This window comes from Typopeltis vanoorti, chromosome 11, assembly GCF_054136105.1.
Source record: "Typopeltis vanoorti isolate ZY-2024b chromosome 11, IOZ_Tvanoo_1.0, whole genome shotgun sequence".
Taxonomy (NCBI): domain Eukaryota; kingdom Metazoa; phylum Arthropoda; class Arachnida; order Uropygi; family Thelyphonidae; genus Typopeltis; species Typopeltis vanoorti.
In genome coordinates, this window is record NC_143559.1 from 91014760 (window position 1) to 91034236 (window position 19477).

Here is a 19477-nt window from a genome sequence, read left to right on the forward strand (position 1 = left end):
ATGATTCAAAGATGACTTCTAAGGCCGGAATAGGCCATGCTAGGCCTAAATCCTTGATACTCATGATGATGACGACGACGACGACGACAAACAATACTAAGCCCATCCACGTGGGTGACACAAAAGTCCTAACTAGGTATAGCACCCTCTAAAGGCGGTTGTAGGTGGCCTGGAATGTAAAGTCAGACCTCTGGTGATAAGCGTATCCCAAATCTTAGGAAGCTTAATGCAACCATATTTGTTAAGATTTGTTCTGCTGATTCTAAGAATAGTCTCTCTTTTTTGAATTTGCTGTGGTGGAGCATGGTGGTTTTTTCCCATGAGATCCTGTGGGTTGTATAAAAGACATGGTCAGCCAGGCCTGACTGACCATAGTCATGGTTGCAGATGTGTGACTTATGTTCCTCCAGGCAGATAGTAACTGATCTGCTCGACTGTCCAAAGTATGCCAGTTTACAGGAACAGGGTACTTTATAGACTCCGGGCACTGACAGAGGAGGGAGCTGATCTTTTGTAGAGCGGATAAGGGTAGTAAGTTTGCAGTGGGGCTTAAATGCTGTGTGTAGGTTGTACTTTTTTAAAATCTTGGCTATTTTTTCGGATGTGCATGGATGTAAGGTATGGTAACAGCATTTCTAAACTCTTTCTGAGGAGAAGACCGGGGAATGGGGAAGGACCTGAATATTTTTTTAATACTGTGATCACTGTAGCCATTGGAGAGGAAAGTGTTGTGTATATGGTCAAGCTCAGTTTTAAGGGTGGTTCCACTGGAACAAAGATTGTGGGCTCTCTTGGTAAGAGTTTTAATAATGGCATATTGTTGAGGTGGGTGGTGGTGGGAGAGTTTGTGAATGTATCTGCCTGTGTGCATGGGTTTTCTATAAACAGTGAAGGAAAGTGTACCGTTGAGAAGGCGTGTAACTAAGGTATCTAGGAAGGGTCAACAATTGTTCTTTTCCTTTTCCATCGTAAACTGGATTCTTGGATGTAGGCTGTTGAGGTGACTGAGGAAGGAGTCCAGTGTGTCTGGGCCATGAGGCCAAATAGAGAACACATCATCTACATATCTTAGCCAGATAAGAGGTTTGAGAGGGGCTGAGTCTATGGCTCTTTTTCAAAATCTTCCACATAAAAATTGGCAAGAAGGGGGGTGAGAGTTGGGGGCGGGAACCCATGGCGGTTCCTCTATCTGCTTATTGATTTTGTTCTTCCAAGAAAAATAACCTAACCAGAATTGATGGCAAAGGAAAAGATCTAAGATGTCTCGGACATCTCAGATCTTTTTAAGAGTGTTAAGGTATCAATTAAGGGAATATTGGTAAACAATGAGGAGATGTCAAAGCTTACTATTATGTCTGTGTTATTTAAGGTTAAATTTTATATGAGGGTTTTGAAATGGGTAGAGTTTTTTACATAGGATATGAAAGTCCAGTGAGAGAGGGGGTCAGAGAGTTGGCCAGCTGTTATGACAGTTTGTAGCAAGGTACGTTAGTGGCATCTACTATAGGTCGGTGTATAGTACCGGTGCTTAATGTGATGTTCAATGTCGAATATGGTATCTGTCGCTCAGCGCCGGAGATTGCAAATAAGATCAGACTTCACATCGGCAACATCCTCTCCCAGTCTTCGCCTCCAAAAAGTAATTTATCGTCCACCCAACGCAATGCTCTCATGAAATTACGAAAAGAAAAAAGTATAATCATCACCAGAGCTGATAAGGGTAATGCCACGGAATACAATCAAAAAATGGAAATTATCCTCCGAGATCGCTCACCTACACCTGGCTAGACCACGACCCCAGAAAAACACAAGTTAAAAAACCTACTTAAAAAAGTGTCTTCCTGGACCCCAGAAATCACAAAAAATTCAAACCTTTCTGTCCCCCATGCCCCGAATATACGGTTTACAAAAAATCTACAAACCCAATTCCCCACTAAGACCTATAGTAGATGCCACTAATGTACCTTGCTAAAAACTGTCAAAACAGCTGGCCAACTGTCTGACCCGTCTCACTGGACTTTCCCATCATATATAAAAAACTGGACTCATTTCAAAACCCTTATAGAAAATTTAACCTCAAATAACACAGACATATTGGTAAACTTTGACATCTCATTGTTTACCAATATTCCCTTAATTGATACCTTAACACTCTTAAAAAACGTTTTTCCTTCTGACATCTCAGATCTCTTTGCCTTTTCCATCAATTCTGGTTATTTTTCTTGGAACGAAATCTACAAACAGATAGAGGGATCTGCCATGAGTCCCCCCCCCCCTCTCTTGCCAATTTTTATATGGAAGATTTTGAAAAAGAGCCATAGACTCAACCCCTCTCAAACCTTCTATTTGGCTAATATATGTAGATGATGTGTTCTCTATTTGGCCTCATGGCCCAGACACACTAGATTCCTTCCCCTACATCCAAGAATCCAGTTTACGATGGAAAAGGAAAAGAACAATTGTTGACCCTTCCTAGACACCTTAGTTACATGCCTTCCCAACGGTACACTTTCCTTCACTGTTTATAGAAAACCCATGCACACAGGCAGATACATTCACAAACTCTCCCACCACCACCCAGCTCAACAATATGCCATTATTAAAACTCTTACCAAGAGAGCCCACAATCTTTGTGGGCTCTCTTGGTAAGAGTTTTAATTTTAATCTTGGTAACAGTTTTAATTTTCTCTTGGTTTGAACCGCCCTTAAAACTGAGCTTGACCACATACACAACACTTTCCTCTCCAATGGCTACAGTGATCACAGTATTAAAAAAATACTCAGGTACTTCCCCATTCCCCCATTCTTCTCCTCAGAAAGAGTTTAGAAATGCCGTCACCATACCTTACATCCGTGGGACATCCGAAAAAATAGCCAAGATTTTAAAAAGGTACAACCTACACACAGTATTTAAGCCCCACTGCAAACTTGCTACCCTTATCTGCTCTACAAAAGATCAGCTCCCTCCTCTGTCAGTGCCTGGAGTCTATAAAGACTCCAGGACTGTAAACTGGCATACTTTGAACAGACAGCAGATAAGCTACTATCTGCCTGGAGGAACATAAGTCATACATCTGCAACCACGACTATGGTCATTCAGTTGTATCCATGTCTTGGATACAACCCGCAGGATCTCATTGAAAAAAACACCATGCTCCACTACAGCAAATTCAAAAAAGAGAGACTATTCTTAGAATCAGCAGAAGCTCTCAGGAATCAACCAAATCTTAAAAAATATGGTTGCATTAAGCTTCCTAAGATTTGGGAAACGCTTATCACCAGAGTCCCAGTTTACATTCCAGGCCACCTACAACCGGCCTTAGAGGGCACTCCACCTAGTTGAGACTTTAGTGTCATCCACGTGGTTGGGCTTAGTATTGTTTGTGATTTGTTTATAAGATACATTATTTTGTTTGTAATCCCTGAAGATGTCTCATTGACTGAGACGAAATATATAGGAAGAATGAAATTCTGTTTTAATCCTTTCTGAGTGCTGTATACAATCCATTAAGCATCCAACATGATGTCCTCACAGCACTTAAACCTCTACACACGGATTATTAATAATTATGTATATTATTTCTGAGAAAACTCCCATGTTACTCCTCATTATAAACTATTATAATACAGCTATATCGCCTGCTTCAGTTTAGGAGTACCCCTGTTTAAATGTCATTGGCTATTTACTCATGGGTTCTTAGGGCATTATGAGTGTAGATGTACTAAAAAGTATATGTAGCTTAAGGAATAGAAATTGCACATACCTTTTTCTGGGTGTTGTGGCTTTTCCTCTGTCTGCGATGTCGAGAACTGCAGAGTGTGTGTGTGGGGGGGGGGGTAGGCAGTTTGGTAGAATAAGTTAGAAAAACCCGGGTTTTTTTTCGTAATATGCGAAAAAAAACCCGGTATATATTCAATATTGTATATATTCAATATTGTATATATTCAATATTGCATGTAATAAAATATTAGGTATATTTATTCTTTGTTATATATCAAACAGTATAGATCTTTTAAATTTGTCAAATGTGTTTTCATAATCAATAAACAAATGATGAGTCTCTAAATTAAATTCCCTTCTTTTTTCTATAAGTAGTTTTAAACAGAAAGCTGCATCCATTGTACAGTGTCCTTTTCTAAATCCATTTTGACATTCTAATAAAAAATTTGTAGCATGTATTCAATAAACTAATACCTCTGTAATTAGCAGGTTTTGTTTTATGCCCTGTTTTAAATATAATTATTACTGTACTTATATACCATTTTATTGGTATTTGTCCATTTGTATATATTTTATTTAAAAATTTTAATAATCTTTGATGAAATTTTTTTCCAGCAAATTGATACAGTTCAGAGTTTATCCCATCTTCTCCTGCTGATTTGCCATTTTTTGTTTTATTTAGGTTGTCCTTTAATTCTTTCATTGTTATTATATCATTTGAAGTATTTTGTAAGTTGGTGGTTAATTTTTTTTGATGCCAGCAGTATTATCCATCCAAGGATCTGTAAAGTAATCCAAGAATTGTTTAAAATCTATTTCGCAATTTATAATGCAGTTTCTTTTATATTTGCATTCATGTATTTTAGTATTTCATACGGATTGGGTCTTATTTTGTACATGTCCTTTTCTAGATATGATACAAATTTTTCCCAGCATTCTCTATGTCTCTTTCTGGTTTCTCTTTTGGCTATTGCTCTTCTTTTTTGATATTCAATTTCATCTTCTTGTTTTTTGCTACTTAACAATCTTTTAAAAACCAGCTTTTTATTTTCAATTATTGTTTCAATTTTTATTTCATTGTCCCATATATGTAATCTTTTATTTTTATGATATTTTTTATGTGTTCCTAAACTTTCATATGCTGCTGATGCAATAATTTTCTTTTATGTTATTCCATTCTTTCTCAATGTCTTCATTTTCTTGGATTTTTTCTAAGTAATTATTAATCTCTGTTGGTATAAGTTTCTTATACTTGAATCATTTAATAGTCTTACTTTGTAATTAGATTTTGTTTCTCTAGTTTGTTTATTTTTTTGTATTTTTTATAACCAGTTTGGTGGAAACCTTAGTTTTGTCTACACTAAATAATGATCTGTGTTGATTTCTAGCCCTCTTCTGACTTAAACATCTAGGAAGAGGTTTGCTGCTTTTTCATTTGCTATAAAGTAGTCTATTATTGATTTTTGTTCTCTTGCACACCATGTATATTTATGTATATTTTTATGTTTGTAAAATGTATTCATAATTTTTAAATTATTATATATTATATAATCAATGAGTCACTTTCCATTTTTGTTTACTGTTTGTTCTCCAAATTTTTATATGTTATTGTTAATTTTTTTTTTCATTCCTGTTCTGGCATTAAAATCTCTGGCTATAATTGTATTGTCTATTTTATTTCATTTTTCACATATTCTTTGTAACTGTTTATAAAAGTCATCATTTTCTCCTTCTTTTCCTTCTTCAGGGGCATACACTCCAACAACTGTTAAATTTTCTTTATTTCTTTTTAATCACACTTCTAATATTCTTTCATTCCAGTATGTATAATGAGTTATTTTTACTTTAATTGATTTATGGATCCAAATCATTACACCAGGTTTTTGCATGTATTTGTTTGCCCACTCCACTATATATGATATTGTAATTAGCTGTTTCTTTTTTGTTTCTGTAAGAACTGTAATTTCTATGTTTTTGTCATTTAAAATTTTATCAAATTCTTCTTCTTTATGTGCTGTACTTCTAATGTTCCATATAGCATATTTCACCACGTCCAAAGTTTCTTAACCTTTTCCAGTTTTCCCATGTTTTCTGTCCAGTTTGGATTTTGTTGAGACTTGAAAGTAACATGTGTTTCCCTATGTCAAGTGTCTAGCATGACAATAGGTATCCTGGTGGTGGGTTGCCACCTTAAGACAACTAGGCTTGCCTTTATTTTTTAATAGATATTGGAAACTAGAGTTTGAGAGGAATGAGTCACTCCCTCACCCTTGAATTGCTCTAACAGTACTGGGGGGGAGGGGAGGGGAGGAGTAAGTAGACAAGAGAGAGAGAGAGAGAGTAGAGGAAAGAAGAGTAGAAGACCAATCTACAGATATGATATACCAATTGTATATTGTAGGAAGTAAGATCAGATCTAGCTCAGGTATCTCGGGTTTGCCATGCCCGTACTCACCAATGTTGAGCCCCTGACAATTGTTGATTATATTTCAATCTAAGGCAGTTCTAATGCATCAATCCTCTTAGATTTGAATATTCCTTTGGATATGTTTTTTTTTTACCATTATGATTTGCTAACCTTTGGTATCCCATTATATTTGAGTTAATAAATGATCTTAGATTAAATCTTCTCATACATTCTCAAATGTTATAATGTCCAGTTCCTTCTTAATATTACTTTCAACATGCCTCTGCATTAATGTCACCATTTCATTCTCTTAATTTTCCTCATATCTGTCATCTTTAATCATCTCTTATTTCTAACCCAGCTTTAGATCAACAAGCTAAAATTGGTTGGGAAACTGGCTTGCATGTTGTTTTAACTCATTTCTCTCTTATGCTACCATATAAATTTATTCAAAACTTCACATAGCAGCCTTGCTTACACTGCTATCTATTTCATACTTCATTTGTCATCTTCAATAAACCTTCTCTCTAAATAACTGAAATATTTTACTTATTCTATATATTCTCCATTCAGGATGCATTTGATATTTTTTATGTTCCTGCTATTTACTGTTCTTACTTTTTTTTTGCTTTGATTTTTTTTCTGATTTCCATTCCAGATCTGTTATAACAGTTATTCAACTTAGTTAAAGATACCTGAAGACTGTACTGGAAATTTTTAAGACTATAATATAATCTGCATAAAGTAAAGAGCCAAGATTCACATATCCAATTCTGATGTCAGGTTTAATTGCCACTTTCCTTAATAATGTGATCCATATAGATGATGAACAACAGTGAAAATGGTGTGCACTCTTTTTTTTTCACACATGATTTTACATCAAGCCATCTGCTTGTGCTAAAGCCACATAACAAAAAAAAACAAAAAAGGTGTTAAACAGAATTCTTATGAACATTTAATAGTGAAAACAGATATGAGTATGGCCTGTTGGATAATAAACTTTTTTGTTTTATTAATTTGTAATTGTATATAGCACTTAGAAACAAAGAAAACTTATACAGGGTGTTTCAGGAGGAATATTTTGGTAGATGGTAGTATCAATTATTCTGAGTAGAAAAATTTCATATACAAACGTGTCCAATTGTCAATGGGTGCGAAGATATAGCTGTTCGAAACTGGTACATACAACTCCAATATGCATGCAGCTCACTGTAGATCAGGTGACCAGCATGCAGCTCTCTGAATCAAATGTGACCAAGAAGCAGTTGTAACCTGATATAATTTCATATTAGAAGTGTTGTCGAGAATGCTGGATATGCTGATATGATGTTCATTTACGTTTCTTTTAGTGTTGCATGGTGATCATCATTCATTTTAGAAATTATGGACTTTACAACGGTGTTATAAATAACTCTTTTAATTTCCCGATGTTTCGACCTGCATATCAAGATCATCATCTGGAGTATATACAAGGACAAGCTGAGTTACATTTCACACAGTAAGCTAAAGTAACAATGATTTGATCACCAGTTATTCTACTGGCATGACCTCTAGTGAAAGAAAAAAAAAATACAGATAAAATTACAAATTAATTAATTATTTAGAAACTACATCAAAGCTAAATTCTATTTAAGATAACATGAGAGAAACATTCTTTCTTAAGATAGTTTTCTTACAGTTAACAATGATGTCCTATTTTTAACATTACAATTGTTATATTAGATTTAGGATTCTGGATCATCTACAGATCTGTTTATAGCTAACTCTTAGGGAGACAGGTTCTGTGAGCAGAATATGTGCCTTCCATATGCTTGGGATTTTTAGACCATCATTATTGTTCAGATTTGGGTGGTTGATAAGAATCTCACAGGCTTCCTTAAATTTACATCACACCAAAACATTCAAAAATTTTCATGTTTTGGTGTGATGTAAACAACTGGTGCTTTTTCAGTCAATTCTATGTAAAGTGTTCAGATCATGATTAGAAAGGCCAGCTTCACCATAGTTATTATATTTAATGTGTCATTTATGTTCCTTTTGTTTGATAGGAATTGTGCGTTCTGTTTCCCCTATATATGGGATCTTTGGATGAGTTGAGTAAGCTTTTTAATTTTGCAGGAGGTTTAAAGGTGACTTTGAGGTTATATTTCTGTAGTATTCTGTTTATTTTATCTGATGTCCCTTTAATGTAAGGAATGGTTATAGTTTTATTTTGTCTGGTTTATCTTTGTTTATTATTGAGGTCTTGTAGAAAATTTTGTTAATAGTGTTTTGACTGTAACCATTTTTTAGAAAAGTATTGCTGATAACTTTAAATTCGTCTTTCATTAAATCAGATCTTCAAAGCACTGTTTTTTAGAGTATTAATGACACCTAGTTTTTGTGTTGAGTGGGGGCAGTAGGAGTTTATTTGTATATATTAGCTAGTATGTGTCAGTTTCCGGTAAACAGTGAAGGAAAGACTGCCAGAAGGAAGACGTGTGACAAGTGTATCTAGAAACAGAAGTGTGTTCTGTTTTTCAATCTCAATTGTGAACCGTATGCATTTGTGTTGTTTGTTTAGGTGGCTAAGGAAAGTGTCTAGTGTTTGGCGGCCATGGGGCCAAATCGCAAAAACATCGTCAACATATATCTAAGCCTGACTTTGGGTTTTTTTAAAGAAGAGGAATCTAGAGCATGTTGCTCAAAATGTTCCATATAAAAGTTAGCAATGGGGGGGGGGGAATGGCGAGCCGATGGCTGTACTTTCTTTTTGTAGGTAGAAAGTGTTTTGCCATACAAAATAACCAAAACGTAATATATGCACAAAGAGCGCCATAATATCTGGAGGGAATTTGTTCTGTAAAAAAGAAGGATTGTGTCATTGATTGGGGACATTCATAAAGTTCATCTTTGTTTAAGGTATGGTTGGATAGGTTAACTATGTTACTGTTATCTGCAGACGATTGGTGGCTCCTGTTGTTTCTTGCTTCTGGTTGGTTGATTGTTAACGTTCACTGTGAAGAAATTCCACACTACGCTCATTCCCCCAGAATTTACAGTCTACCAAAGGTACACAAACAAAACACACTACTACGATAAAACCAACGGACATATGCGAATTTCTTCACAGTGAACGTTAACAACCAACCAGAAGCAAGACACAACAGGAGCCACCAATCGCTTGCAAGTAACGGTAATGTAGTTAATCTATCCAACCATGCCTTAAACAAAGATGAACTCTCACTACTCAGCTAAATTTTGTCATAGCACCCAGATCGATGAACAAACTAGATTTTATTTGTGATATTGAAAGAGGCTTAAGATTCATCCCAAATAACATAGCAGATAAAATACATTTAGAAACTGCCAAGATTTTAAATATAAATCATAAGAAAACAATAACAAGCAACTTAACGAAACACGAATTAACAGCTGCGAAATCATTAAAATCGAATCCACACATCATAATAACTAGAGCCGATAAAGGAAGTGCCCCCTTCCAATTATTTCCAATTATTTAGAAAAAATGAATCTGCTAGTCTCAGACAATAGTGCATAACAACTTGTTAACTACGACCCAACCAATAGAATAAAAAACAACAACAGAGAAACTACTTAAATCAATTACTACATGGCCCGGAGATACAGTCAAAAAATTATTTCCACACTACGGTCGTTCCCCGAGAATTTAGGGTCTACCAAACAAAACACACCACTCCGGCTGATAGTCGAAGGTATAGACAGCCCGAATTATCACCTAGCCAAGAAATTAGCAGCAACACGCAAGGAGTTGATAGGTCATTCCCCCTCCTATATCAGAAACACATAACACTTCATAAACATAATCAAAGACATTACATTAGAAAAAGATGATTTATTAGTCAGTTTTGACATCTCTGCCCTCTTTGCGAATGTCCCAATCAATGACACAATACTTCTTTTACAGAACAAATTCCCTCCAGATATCATGGCACTCTTTGCGCATATATTACGTTCTGGTTATTTTGTTTGGCAAAATGCTTTCTACCTAGAAAAAAGAAGGCACAGCCATGGGCTCATAATTATCCCCCCATTGCTGACTTTTATATGGAACATTTTGAGCAACATGCTCTAAAAACCAAAAGTTTAAAACCCAAAGTCAGGCTTAGATACGTTGACGATGTTTTTGCGATCTGGCCCCATGGCCTCCAGACACTAGACACTTAACTTAGCCACCTAAACAAACAACACAAATGCATACAGTTCACAATTGAGATTGAAAAACAGAACACACTTCCATTTCTAGATACACTTGTCACAGGTCTTCCTTCTGGCAGTCTTTCCTTCACTGTTTACTGGAAACTGGCACATACTGGTCAATATATACACATAAACTCCTACCACCACCACCCAACACAAAAACTAGGTGTCATTAATACTCTAAAAAACAGGGCTTTGAAGATCTGATCCAATAAACAAGCATTGAAAGACGAATTTAAAGTTATCAGCAGTACTTTTCTAAAAAATGGTTACAGTCAAAACACTATTAACAAAATTCTCTACAAGGCCTCAATAAAAAACAAAGATAAACCAGACAAAATAAAACTATAACCATTCCTTACATTAAAGGGACATCAGATAAAATAAACAGAATACTCAGAAATACATCCTCAAAGCCACCTTTAAACCTCCTGCAAAATTAAAAAACTTACTCAACTCATCTAAAGATCCCATATATAGGGGAAACAGGACACACAATTCCTATCAGACAAAAGGAACACAAATGGCACATTAAATATAATAACTATGTTGAAGTTGGCCTTTCTAATCATGCTCTGAACACTTTACATAGAATTGACTGGGAAAGCACCAGTTGTTTGCATCACACCAAAACATGGTATGAACGCAAATTTAAAGAAGCCTGTGAGATTCTTATCAGCCACCCCAATCTGAACAATAATGATGGTCTAAAAATCCCAAGCATATGGAAGGCACATATTCTATTCACAGAACCTGTCTCCCTAAGAGTTAACTATAAACAGATCTGTAGATGATCCAGAATCCTAAATCTAATATAACAATTGTAATGTTAAAAATAGGACATCATTGTTACTAAGAAAACTATCTATAAGAAAGAATGTTTCTCTCATGTTATCTTAAATAGAATTTAGCTTTGATGTAGTTTCTAAATAATTAATTAATTTGTAATTTTATCTGTATTTTTTTTCTCTTTCACTAGAGGTCATACTAGTAGAATAACTGGTGATCAAATCATTGTTTCTTTAGCGGACTGTGTGAAATGTAATTCAGCTTGTCCTTGTATATTTGTATATACTCCAGATGATAACCTTAATATGAAGGTCAAAATGTCTGGAAATTAAAAGAGTCATTTATAGCATGGTTATAAAGTCCATAATTTCTAAAATGAATGTTCATTTACGGTTTTTGTAAATGGAAGTGCTTTTGCTGCTTTGTAGAGAAAACCATTGACAGTTTCCTATCTACAGATTACTGGATTCAAGAGTGTTTTCTAGTGTTTACAACAAACTGCTGGAGACTGTACTGTTCCTAGCAGTCATATTCCTTCTGAATATGAAAATAAACAAAATGTGGGTGAAGTAGAACATGTTCTTCGGTCAGTAGAAAGTAGTCCTACCACAAGCACACGGAGAATTTTTGCATGTATCAGTGTTCCACATACAAGAGTATGGCAAACATTATGTGAGCAAGGTTTGTTTCTATTTCACATATAGCAGGTGCAACACCTTCTCCCAAGGGATGAAGGCAGTCGAGTGGAATTTTTTTCATTGGGTGAATTCTAATTGCTGATTATTTCCATTAATACTGTTCACTGATGAATCTACTTTCACTTGTGACAGTGTCAACAACACCAATTTCATCAGACCACTGACATTAGTGGTCCGATGAAAACTACACACCACCGTAGAAAGAAATTTCCAATATCTCCTCTCTGTAAACATGTGGTATGGTATGATTGACATTCAATTTATTGAGCTTGTTGTGTTACCAAATCATCTTACAGGTCCCATTTATCTACAGTTTCTGCAAAACGAGCTTCCACTACCATTGGAGGATATTCACTTGGCTACAAGGATTGGTGTGTGTTCTTTTAGCACGTTGGAACTCCTGCACATTATAGCTGTCAGGTGACATGATATCTAAATCGAACTTTCCCTGAACAATGGATGGACTACAGTGGTCCTGTTCATTGGCCACCAAGGTCTGTTACAAAGAAAAGTGAAACACAAGAGATGAACTGGTCATCCGCATTATAGATAATGCTGCTCTCATAAAAGAACATCAAAATGATCTCTGAGGAACAACACATACTATTACCACAAGAGTTGCAAAGTGCATTGATTATTCTAAATTACAGTATATGTCAAATATTTGTGTTTTGTATCATTCAAATAGTCAATAAATATCAGTAAGTCATTTATTGTTCTTTAATACCTCTCATAATAGCTTTTTACTTGCCAGTTTCAAACAGCTATATCTTTGCATCCACTGGCAATTGAACACATGTTTATGTGAAGTTTTTTTTGCTCAGAATAATCAATACCACCACCTACCAAAATATTTGCTATTGCTCCTGAAACATCATATATACATTCATTCTTGATTTTTCTGTATCTCATATTGTCTCATATCTCATTCAATCTTTTAAATTTTGTCCTTATAATAATTTTTATTGAGCAGTTAAGGGTGAAAATTCCAAAAAATGAAATAATAATAATAATAATACACTTTTTTGAATGGTAACTACTTGGTACATACAACCCAAAAGTTTATATCTACAAGTTTTTTTTTTTTCCCAAGTTTAGGTGCTGTTTTGATTTTTTTACCTGGGTATGATGAAATTGTTTGTTTAAGAGAAAAAATTCTGAATGATGAACAACATTTTCCTGATACAAACAGGTAAGTTTTCCATTATTTTTTGAGGTTATTTCGTATTTTATTTGTTTTTAGGCAAGTTGTGTTTTAGGATCAGTACTTGCTTTAATGAGATTAACCTGTCTAATTCTGCATGGATTAAAGTATTGTAATATTCACACAATTAAATAGTAATTAGTAATAAAAAAATCTCAACTAAAAAAAAATTACAATTGATAACTTAGTAATAGTTGAGAGAAAATATTTAAAACATAGTCAGTACAGATGAAATTTATTATATAAGATAGAAGTTGCAAACATTTGTGCTCAGTACTCCACATTAGCCACTAGATGGTGATAATTTGTTTCAATTGCAGATGCTGTTACTATAATGAAGTAATAACTTCACATGACATCTGGTATATGGGATGAATCAGTTATTGAGTGACCAGATGGCATATATAGTATAATTTTTTATAACATCTGTTATTAAAAAATGATCTTTGCTCCTACATACTGTCTCTAAACTTCATGTATTAACAGATTTCATTGCATTTTTCTTGTACAAAAATTCTTCTAATTTTTAGATAACTTTTAACCAAATTCCATTTACATTGCTTGGAAGAAGAAGAAGAAGAAAAGAGCATCATCTTCAAGCAGTAAATAGTAAAGGTTTATTTCTACTAGCAGCATGCATAGTTATGCTTTGGTAAGTGAAGAGAAAGAAATCTTGACTGTGACATAGCCCATGCCTAACCACAGACAGATGTTGATAGCCAAATAAAAGTTAAAATTACCTTTTATCAAGATCAAATTAAAAAGAGTTTCAAATTTGCTCTTTTGATTGAAATTCTTTTGGCATGCTGTTCATTTTTGGATTGTGTCCTTTACTTACAACATATACAAAATTTGTATTTCTCAAGGAAAGGAGCAGAAGGCAGTCTAACAATGAAATTTGAAGTGGCAGGGATTTTCTTCCTGGAAACTCAGGTTTTTCATCCCACAAATCAGGCAGGCCATCCATTAGAACACATGCAATTAACAGACATAATACAATGGCCTTAAAGCTTGATTAGCTTTGGCTGAAAAATCCAAATAAATCAAACCAGTCTTAACAGTATTAACTCACATTTCTTGAAGAACTGTATGGATGATTTGTTATTTGCAGCAATAAACTACAGAAATGGCAAAAGGCACCTAAGAGTGGATTATGGAAACACATCAGTCAGTCCACCTAGATCTCTGTTATCCTCTGGAACTTTTCTTCCCATCTTAATATCAATTTTTTTTTTTTTATGTTAATGTTTTCTAATAATTCCTTTTACAGTACTCTTTTCTCCATTTCTAGACTTTTCTTCCTGTATCCTATTGTCTTGCTAGTTTTGATATTTCTTCTTTTCATGACTGCCTTATTAATTTCTTGAGTCCACCACAAAGTTCTGTTTTTTAAAAGTACTCTGTCTTTGCAGACTACTTGTGGATGGTGAGGATGTCACCATCCAAAATAACATAGTCTATATTGCTTTTCTTATTTCTCTCTCTCTCTCTCTATTCGAATTTGCAGACATTTTTATATTGGACTGTTGTATTAGGTGCTTATCATTATTATTAACTTTGGTCTTTCTTCAAATTGTATCACTGCCTTTTCTATATCTGGCATTCATTTCTTACTCTGCTGTTTAGATCACCACCAAAAACAAACTTTTTCTTTGTTAGCTACTTTCTCTAATGACTCAATTCCTTCATTTTTTCCTTAATAGAACCTTCTCTGGGATTATAGGTGCAAATAAATCACGTTGTCCCTTTCCACCATTTTGTTGTTTGCTCACATTAATCTGCCTGATAGTATTTGATGATAATTATTTAAGATGATTATTTTCATTTTTAGTGTTAAATACTATAACTACTCCTTCCTTTCTTTTCCTGATCATTATTGCCTGAATAGAACATCTAATTTTTGTTATTTAGCAGAATCTCACCAGTTTTTGCCTTATTTGTTATGGTAACACCAAATATGTCAGTATGATAATTTTCTAATTCTTTTGCCAGTTCCACTTCTTTGCCTTTGCTGAGTTAGAATTTGCTCCAGTAGCTGATTTTCAGTGTTCATGTTGGTTCCCTGATGAAAACAGTGGGGTCCTTGTTTAATCAAGCAATACTCCAGTCACCATGACATTTCATCTTTTTTGCATCAGCATTGTCTTTTATTTAAGCCAGTGCAGAATACAATTTGGTCAGCTGAATCCCAAATTGCTAGTCCATCCTTGTTCATCCAGGTAGATGCCTGCTATTATGGTGCACTGTGAGAAGGTGAGCATTGGATGTTAGATCAGAAGCGTCTTTCAGTTCTCTACATTTCTTAAAAGGTGAAATATATGTTGAATCCATATATTTCACTTTCAGATTAGTTCTTGTTCTGATCATCGTCAAATTTCTATATTTCTTTTCTTGTGTAGTATGATGTTTATCCTGCTGTTTATCAAAAATTTCATTTGTTGATCACTTCTTTTAATTTCCATATTTCACTTCCATATAACAGGTTTGGGTAAAACACTAAATATTCTTAAACTCGTATTTCTTCTTATTAAATTGGGTTTTAAAATTATTAACATTTTCTGTTTATTTATTATCGAAAAAAAAAATTGATTCCTGTTAGCTCTTTTCCTTTAAATGCCATAAGTTTCATTTTGTTGGAAAATACTCTTGTATCTTAGTAACAGTCTTGACAAGATTCTAAAATTTTAACTGTATTAGCAATTAGTTTGCTCATCTAGTGTTTTGATGTTACTCTGTTTTCAGTCTATATAAAAAAAAGCACAAAGGAGAAAAAAGAGAAAATTCCCTTTTCTCCTGTGTGTTGTTTCCTCCTTCAAGTCTATATATAGTTAGTCTTTTATAATGATTACTTGTTTCTTACCTCCTGAGTTAACATGGCTGTACATTTCACTTTTACCTTTCTTCTTTTTCATCCTGTTCAGTCCTGCAAAAGATTCTGCCATATATTTTGACCTATTGCCCTCACTTAAACCAGATGTCCTCACACCTACTGCTACAGTTCTTGAGTGTTCATCTTTAATAATACCCACTCCATCTCTTCTTCCAGAAAATACTATATCCTACATATTTTGTGTTTTCCTCTGTCGGCAAGAGCTTATTGATATTACTCTTTTTTGGACAAATTGCTCTGACTAATGCAGTCAACTCCTTTTTATATCTGATACTTCTGTCATTAATGAATAATGATAATGGTCAATCTCCAGTTATGGGGATGCTTCTTCCTTAGTAACTGGCTGTGCATAATGTTGATTTCTCCCCCCCCCCTTCCCCTTCAAATGACTCTGCACAGCAATCAGGATCTGATATTCCATGTTATGACCCTTCTATTTGTTATTTTTGCAATAACTTGTGATACCTGCACAATTATCTAGACTTCCCAGTTGCCATACTCATAGTTATAATTTCTCTGATTCATCAGTATTCCATACATTTATAGTTTATATTTGCAAATATAAACTATAAAGTAGATTTAAAAGAATTCATAGATTTCTAATTGTTGTGATTTTCTGATTGAGATTTCTGATTTACAGATCTTTGGACAGATAATACTAACATAAAAAAATTCTTCTATGTGCATGTGTCTGGAGTCTACATACTCTCGATCTGTCCTCATAATCTATATTCCATAATCCCAATATCTTCTTTGCAGCTTTTCCACTGCTTCTTTATCCCTTTGGAACCCAGGAAATCAAATCTGCATATGGTAGTTCACTTGTAGTCATATCAAGGCCTTGTAAGGAGGCAAAATTACTTCCATATCTTAACATAACAATGTTCATTTCAACATTACAATTATTCTCTAAGTTGTATTTGCAATATTTGTTATGTGACCCATGAACTTCAACTTTCTGTCCATCATAAATCCAATATCTCTATTCTTATCAGTTACTCCAAGCATAATTCTATCAATATAACATGCTGGTAGAAATTCATATCATGCCAAAGTGCACACTTCATATTCACTAACATTGAATTGAAAGCCATTATCATTTTCCTGCACTTCCAGCCTATTCAAATCATCCTGTAAATGCTGTATATCAGTAGTATCTCCAATTGTCCTGCCTATCCTTGCATCATCAACAACTGAAGCTTTCCTGGCAGCCCTTTTGCAATTCATTAATGTATAGATTAAACAACAGTGATCCAAGGATTGATCCCTGGAGCACACCACTGGGCACCTTAAATCTGGTGGATTCACATCCTACATATACCACTTTCAGATACTTGTCCATCAGCCACCCACTTATCCAAGCTAATAGTTTACATTCCAATCCTATATGCTCTAGTTTATGCGATAGGATATACCTTCACATGGTATATCCTATCGAATGCCTTAGCAAATTCCAACAGTAGCATAGTGTATTCATTCTCTTTATCCAAGTCAGCTGTAACATTATTATAAAATATGAGCAAGTTGCTCAGATGTGACTTCCCTTTAGTAAATTCATGCTGTTCCTTGCAAAGTATATCTAGTTTGTCACCCATTTCTGTATATTAGTTCTTATCAACTTCTCTAAAATCTTTATAATTACCTATCGACCTATCAGTATCTCTGGAGATACTGATAGGTCAATGGTGCCTAGACACATCAGTCTAGGTACCACCCTTGTGCAATGGGATTATCATACATTCTTTCCATTATTTGGGATCTTTCTTGAGCTGATCAGATTTTACAAACAATGGCTTAGCAGTACAGCTGAACATTTCTTTAGCACGTGCTGATATCCCATCTGTCCCAGTTGCTGAATTATTTCCAGTTTCTGCAGCAGTTCTAGAACCTCCTTCTCATGCACCTCTATCACCTCATCCAACATAGTAGTAGCACTGTGTTATATACACCAGGTTGATAGATCTTGGTGAAATGAGCTCTCATTATTTGAATTACCTCATCTGATTCTGATACCAGGGTACCATCTGCATTCTGTAAAATTATTTTTCTGCATTTATTCTTTCTTTTACTTGCAGCATAATGATAAAATTCTTTTGGGTTGTCTTTAGCCTATGCAGCCAATTTCTTCTCATACTCCAACTTACCTTTCCTTACACTACTCATAACTTTTCTAGCCTGAGCTTTATGTATTACATAATTCATCTCATTCTTATTGTCACAATATTCCTTCCACATTATCTTCTTTCTGTGGATGTCTTGTTTAATGATGTTGCACATCCATTTCACTCCCATTCTATTTGTTCTTTCAACTCTAGGAACATATTCAGATACCACATCATTTAAGCATCTTTTCAAAGCTTTCCATGCACTGCTGATATCCTTCCCATTCAACAACTGATACTATGGAACCAAAGATGGTATTTTCCTGAATTTTTCATAATTTCCAGATTTGTAATTCAGCATATAACCTGTTCTGATTTGAAAATTCATATAGTTGGCTACTTCCCAGGTCAGCATAGTATAATCACCATCACCAACTGGTGGCCAAGTAGTCACATCCTTAACTAAAGACACCTTTTGGTGTTATTATCAAATCTAACTCTTTGTGCTCAAGTTAATTTTTCACATGCTTCTCAAGAAAGTTATCACACAACAACTCAATAAATTCTCCTTCATTCTTATCACGAGTTTCTCTGTTACCTAATCAATATTCGGATAATTTAAGTCATACATAATAATTACTCATTTAATACTTATCAGAGTAATTTGTCAGAGCATTTCTTCGTCCCCAACAACTGAACCTCCAGGTCTGTAGCAACATCCCACCATAATCAACAGAACTCCCTGGGATGATTTTTTTTTCCCTCATTAGATAAAAGCTGCTCATACTGCACTTTTGTTATCCTTACCAAGTGAGTCATCTTTTTTGACTGTTCTTTCTACTCCTCATGACTGATTATTTCCACTCATCTTGTGCTGCCTCATAATGGCTTCTTCTTCCAAACTGTATGCCTCACTTCTTCATTCATCTATTGCACACCTACTTTATTTAACCTTCTGACCCTTGGAATACACTCAGACGTTGCCTCTGCCAGACAGTTCTTGAGTAGGGCTCAAGCAACATTGATCTCCTTTCCCATTCAAGTCCTCATTCCATGTTATAGCTGCAAGCTGTGTCTTGCATATTTCATAATCATCAGCCTTATAGTTCCACACATATCCTTTTCTCACAGAAGTCCTCATATGGCTGGCCACCACCCAAGTAATCACTACTGTTCACTCTCACCAACTGAAGGGGGAGGGATTCAACACCTCATTTACAATAACATCCTCTGATGAGATAATGAAATCCAAGACTCTTGATCCGTGTGCCCTCTGTTATGTACTATCTCTAAGGTAGTTGTCCCTCAAAAACTTAAGAAATTCATTCTCTTGCACCCAGATGCTGTTTCTTCATTCCCATCTATATTATCCTAATTAAAGTCACCCATAATGATCACCCTTTTCTTATTTGCCAGACTAAATTAGTCTATTCATTTCTTTCTTT

General features: G+C 34.8%; 1 protein-coding gene across 1 annotated transcript in view; it reads left to right on the forward strand.

Annotated features, from left to right (window-relative positions):
* The window catches only part of LOC150101845 (3'-5' RNA helicase YTHDC2-like), a 503757-nt gene that overhangs the window by 257310 nt on the left and 226970 nt on the right, over nucleotides 1-19477 (forward strand). The window contains exon 14 of the mRNA XM_090400932.1: nucleotides 12935-13028. Coding sequence (XP_090257058.1) covers nucleotides 12935-13028 — 94 coding nt within the window. The remainder of the gene's footprint in view (nucleotides 1-12934; nucleotides 13029-19477) is intronic.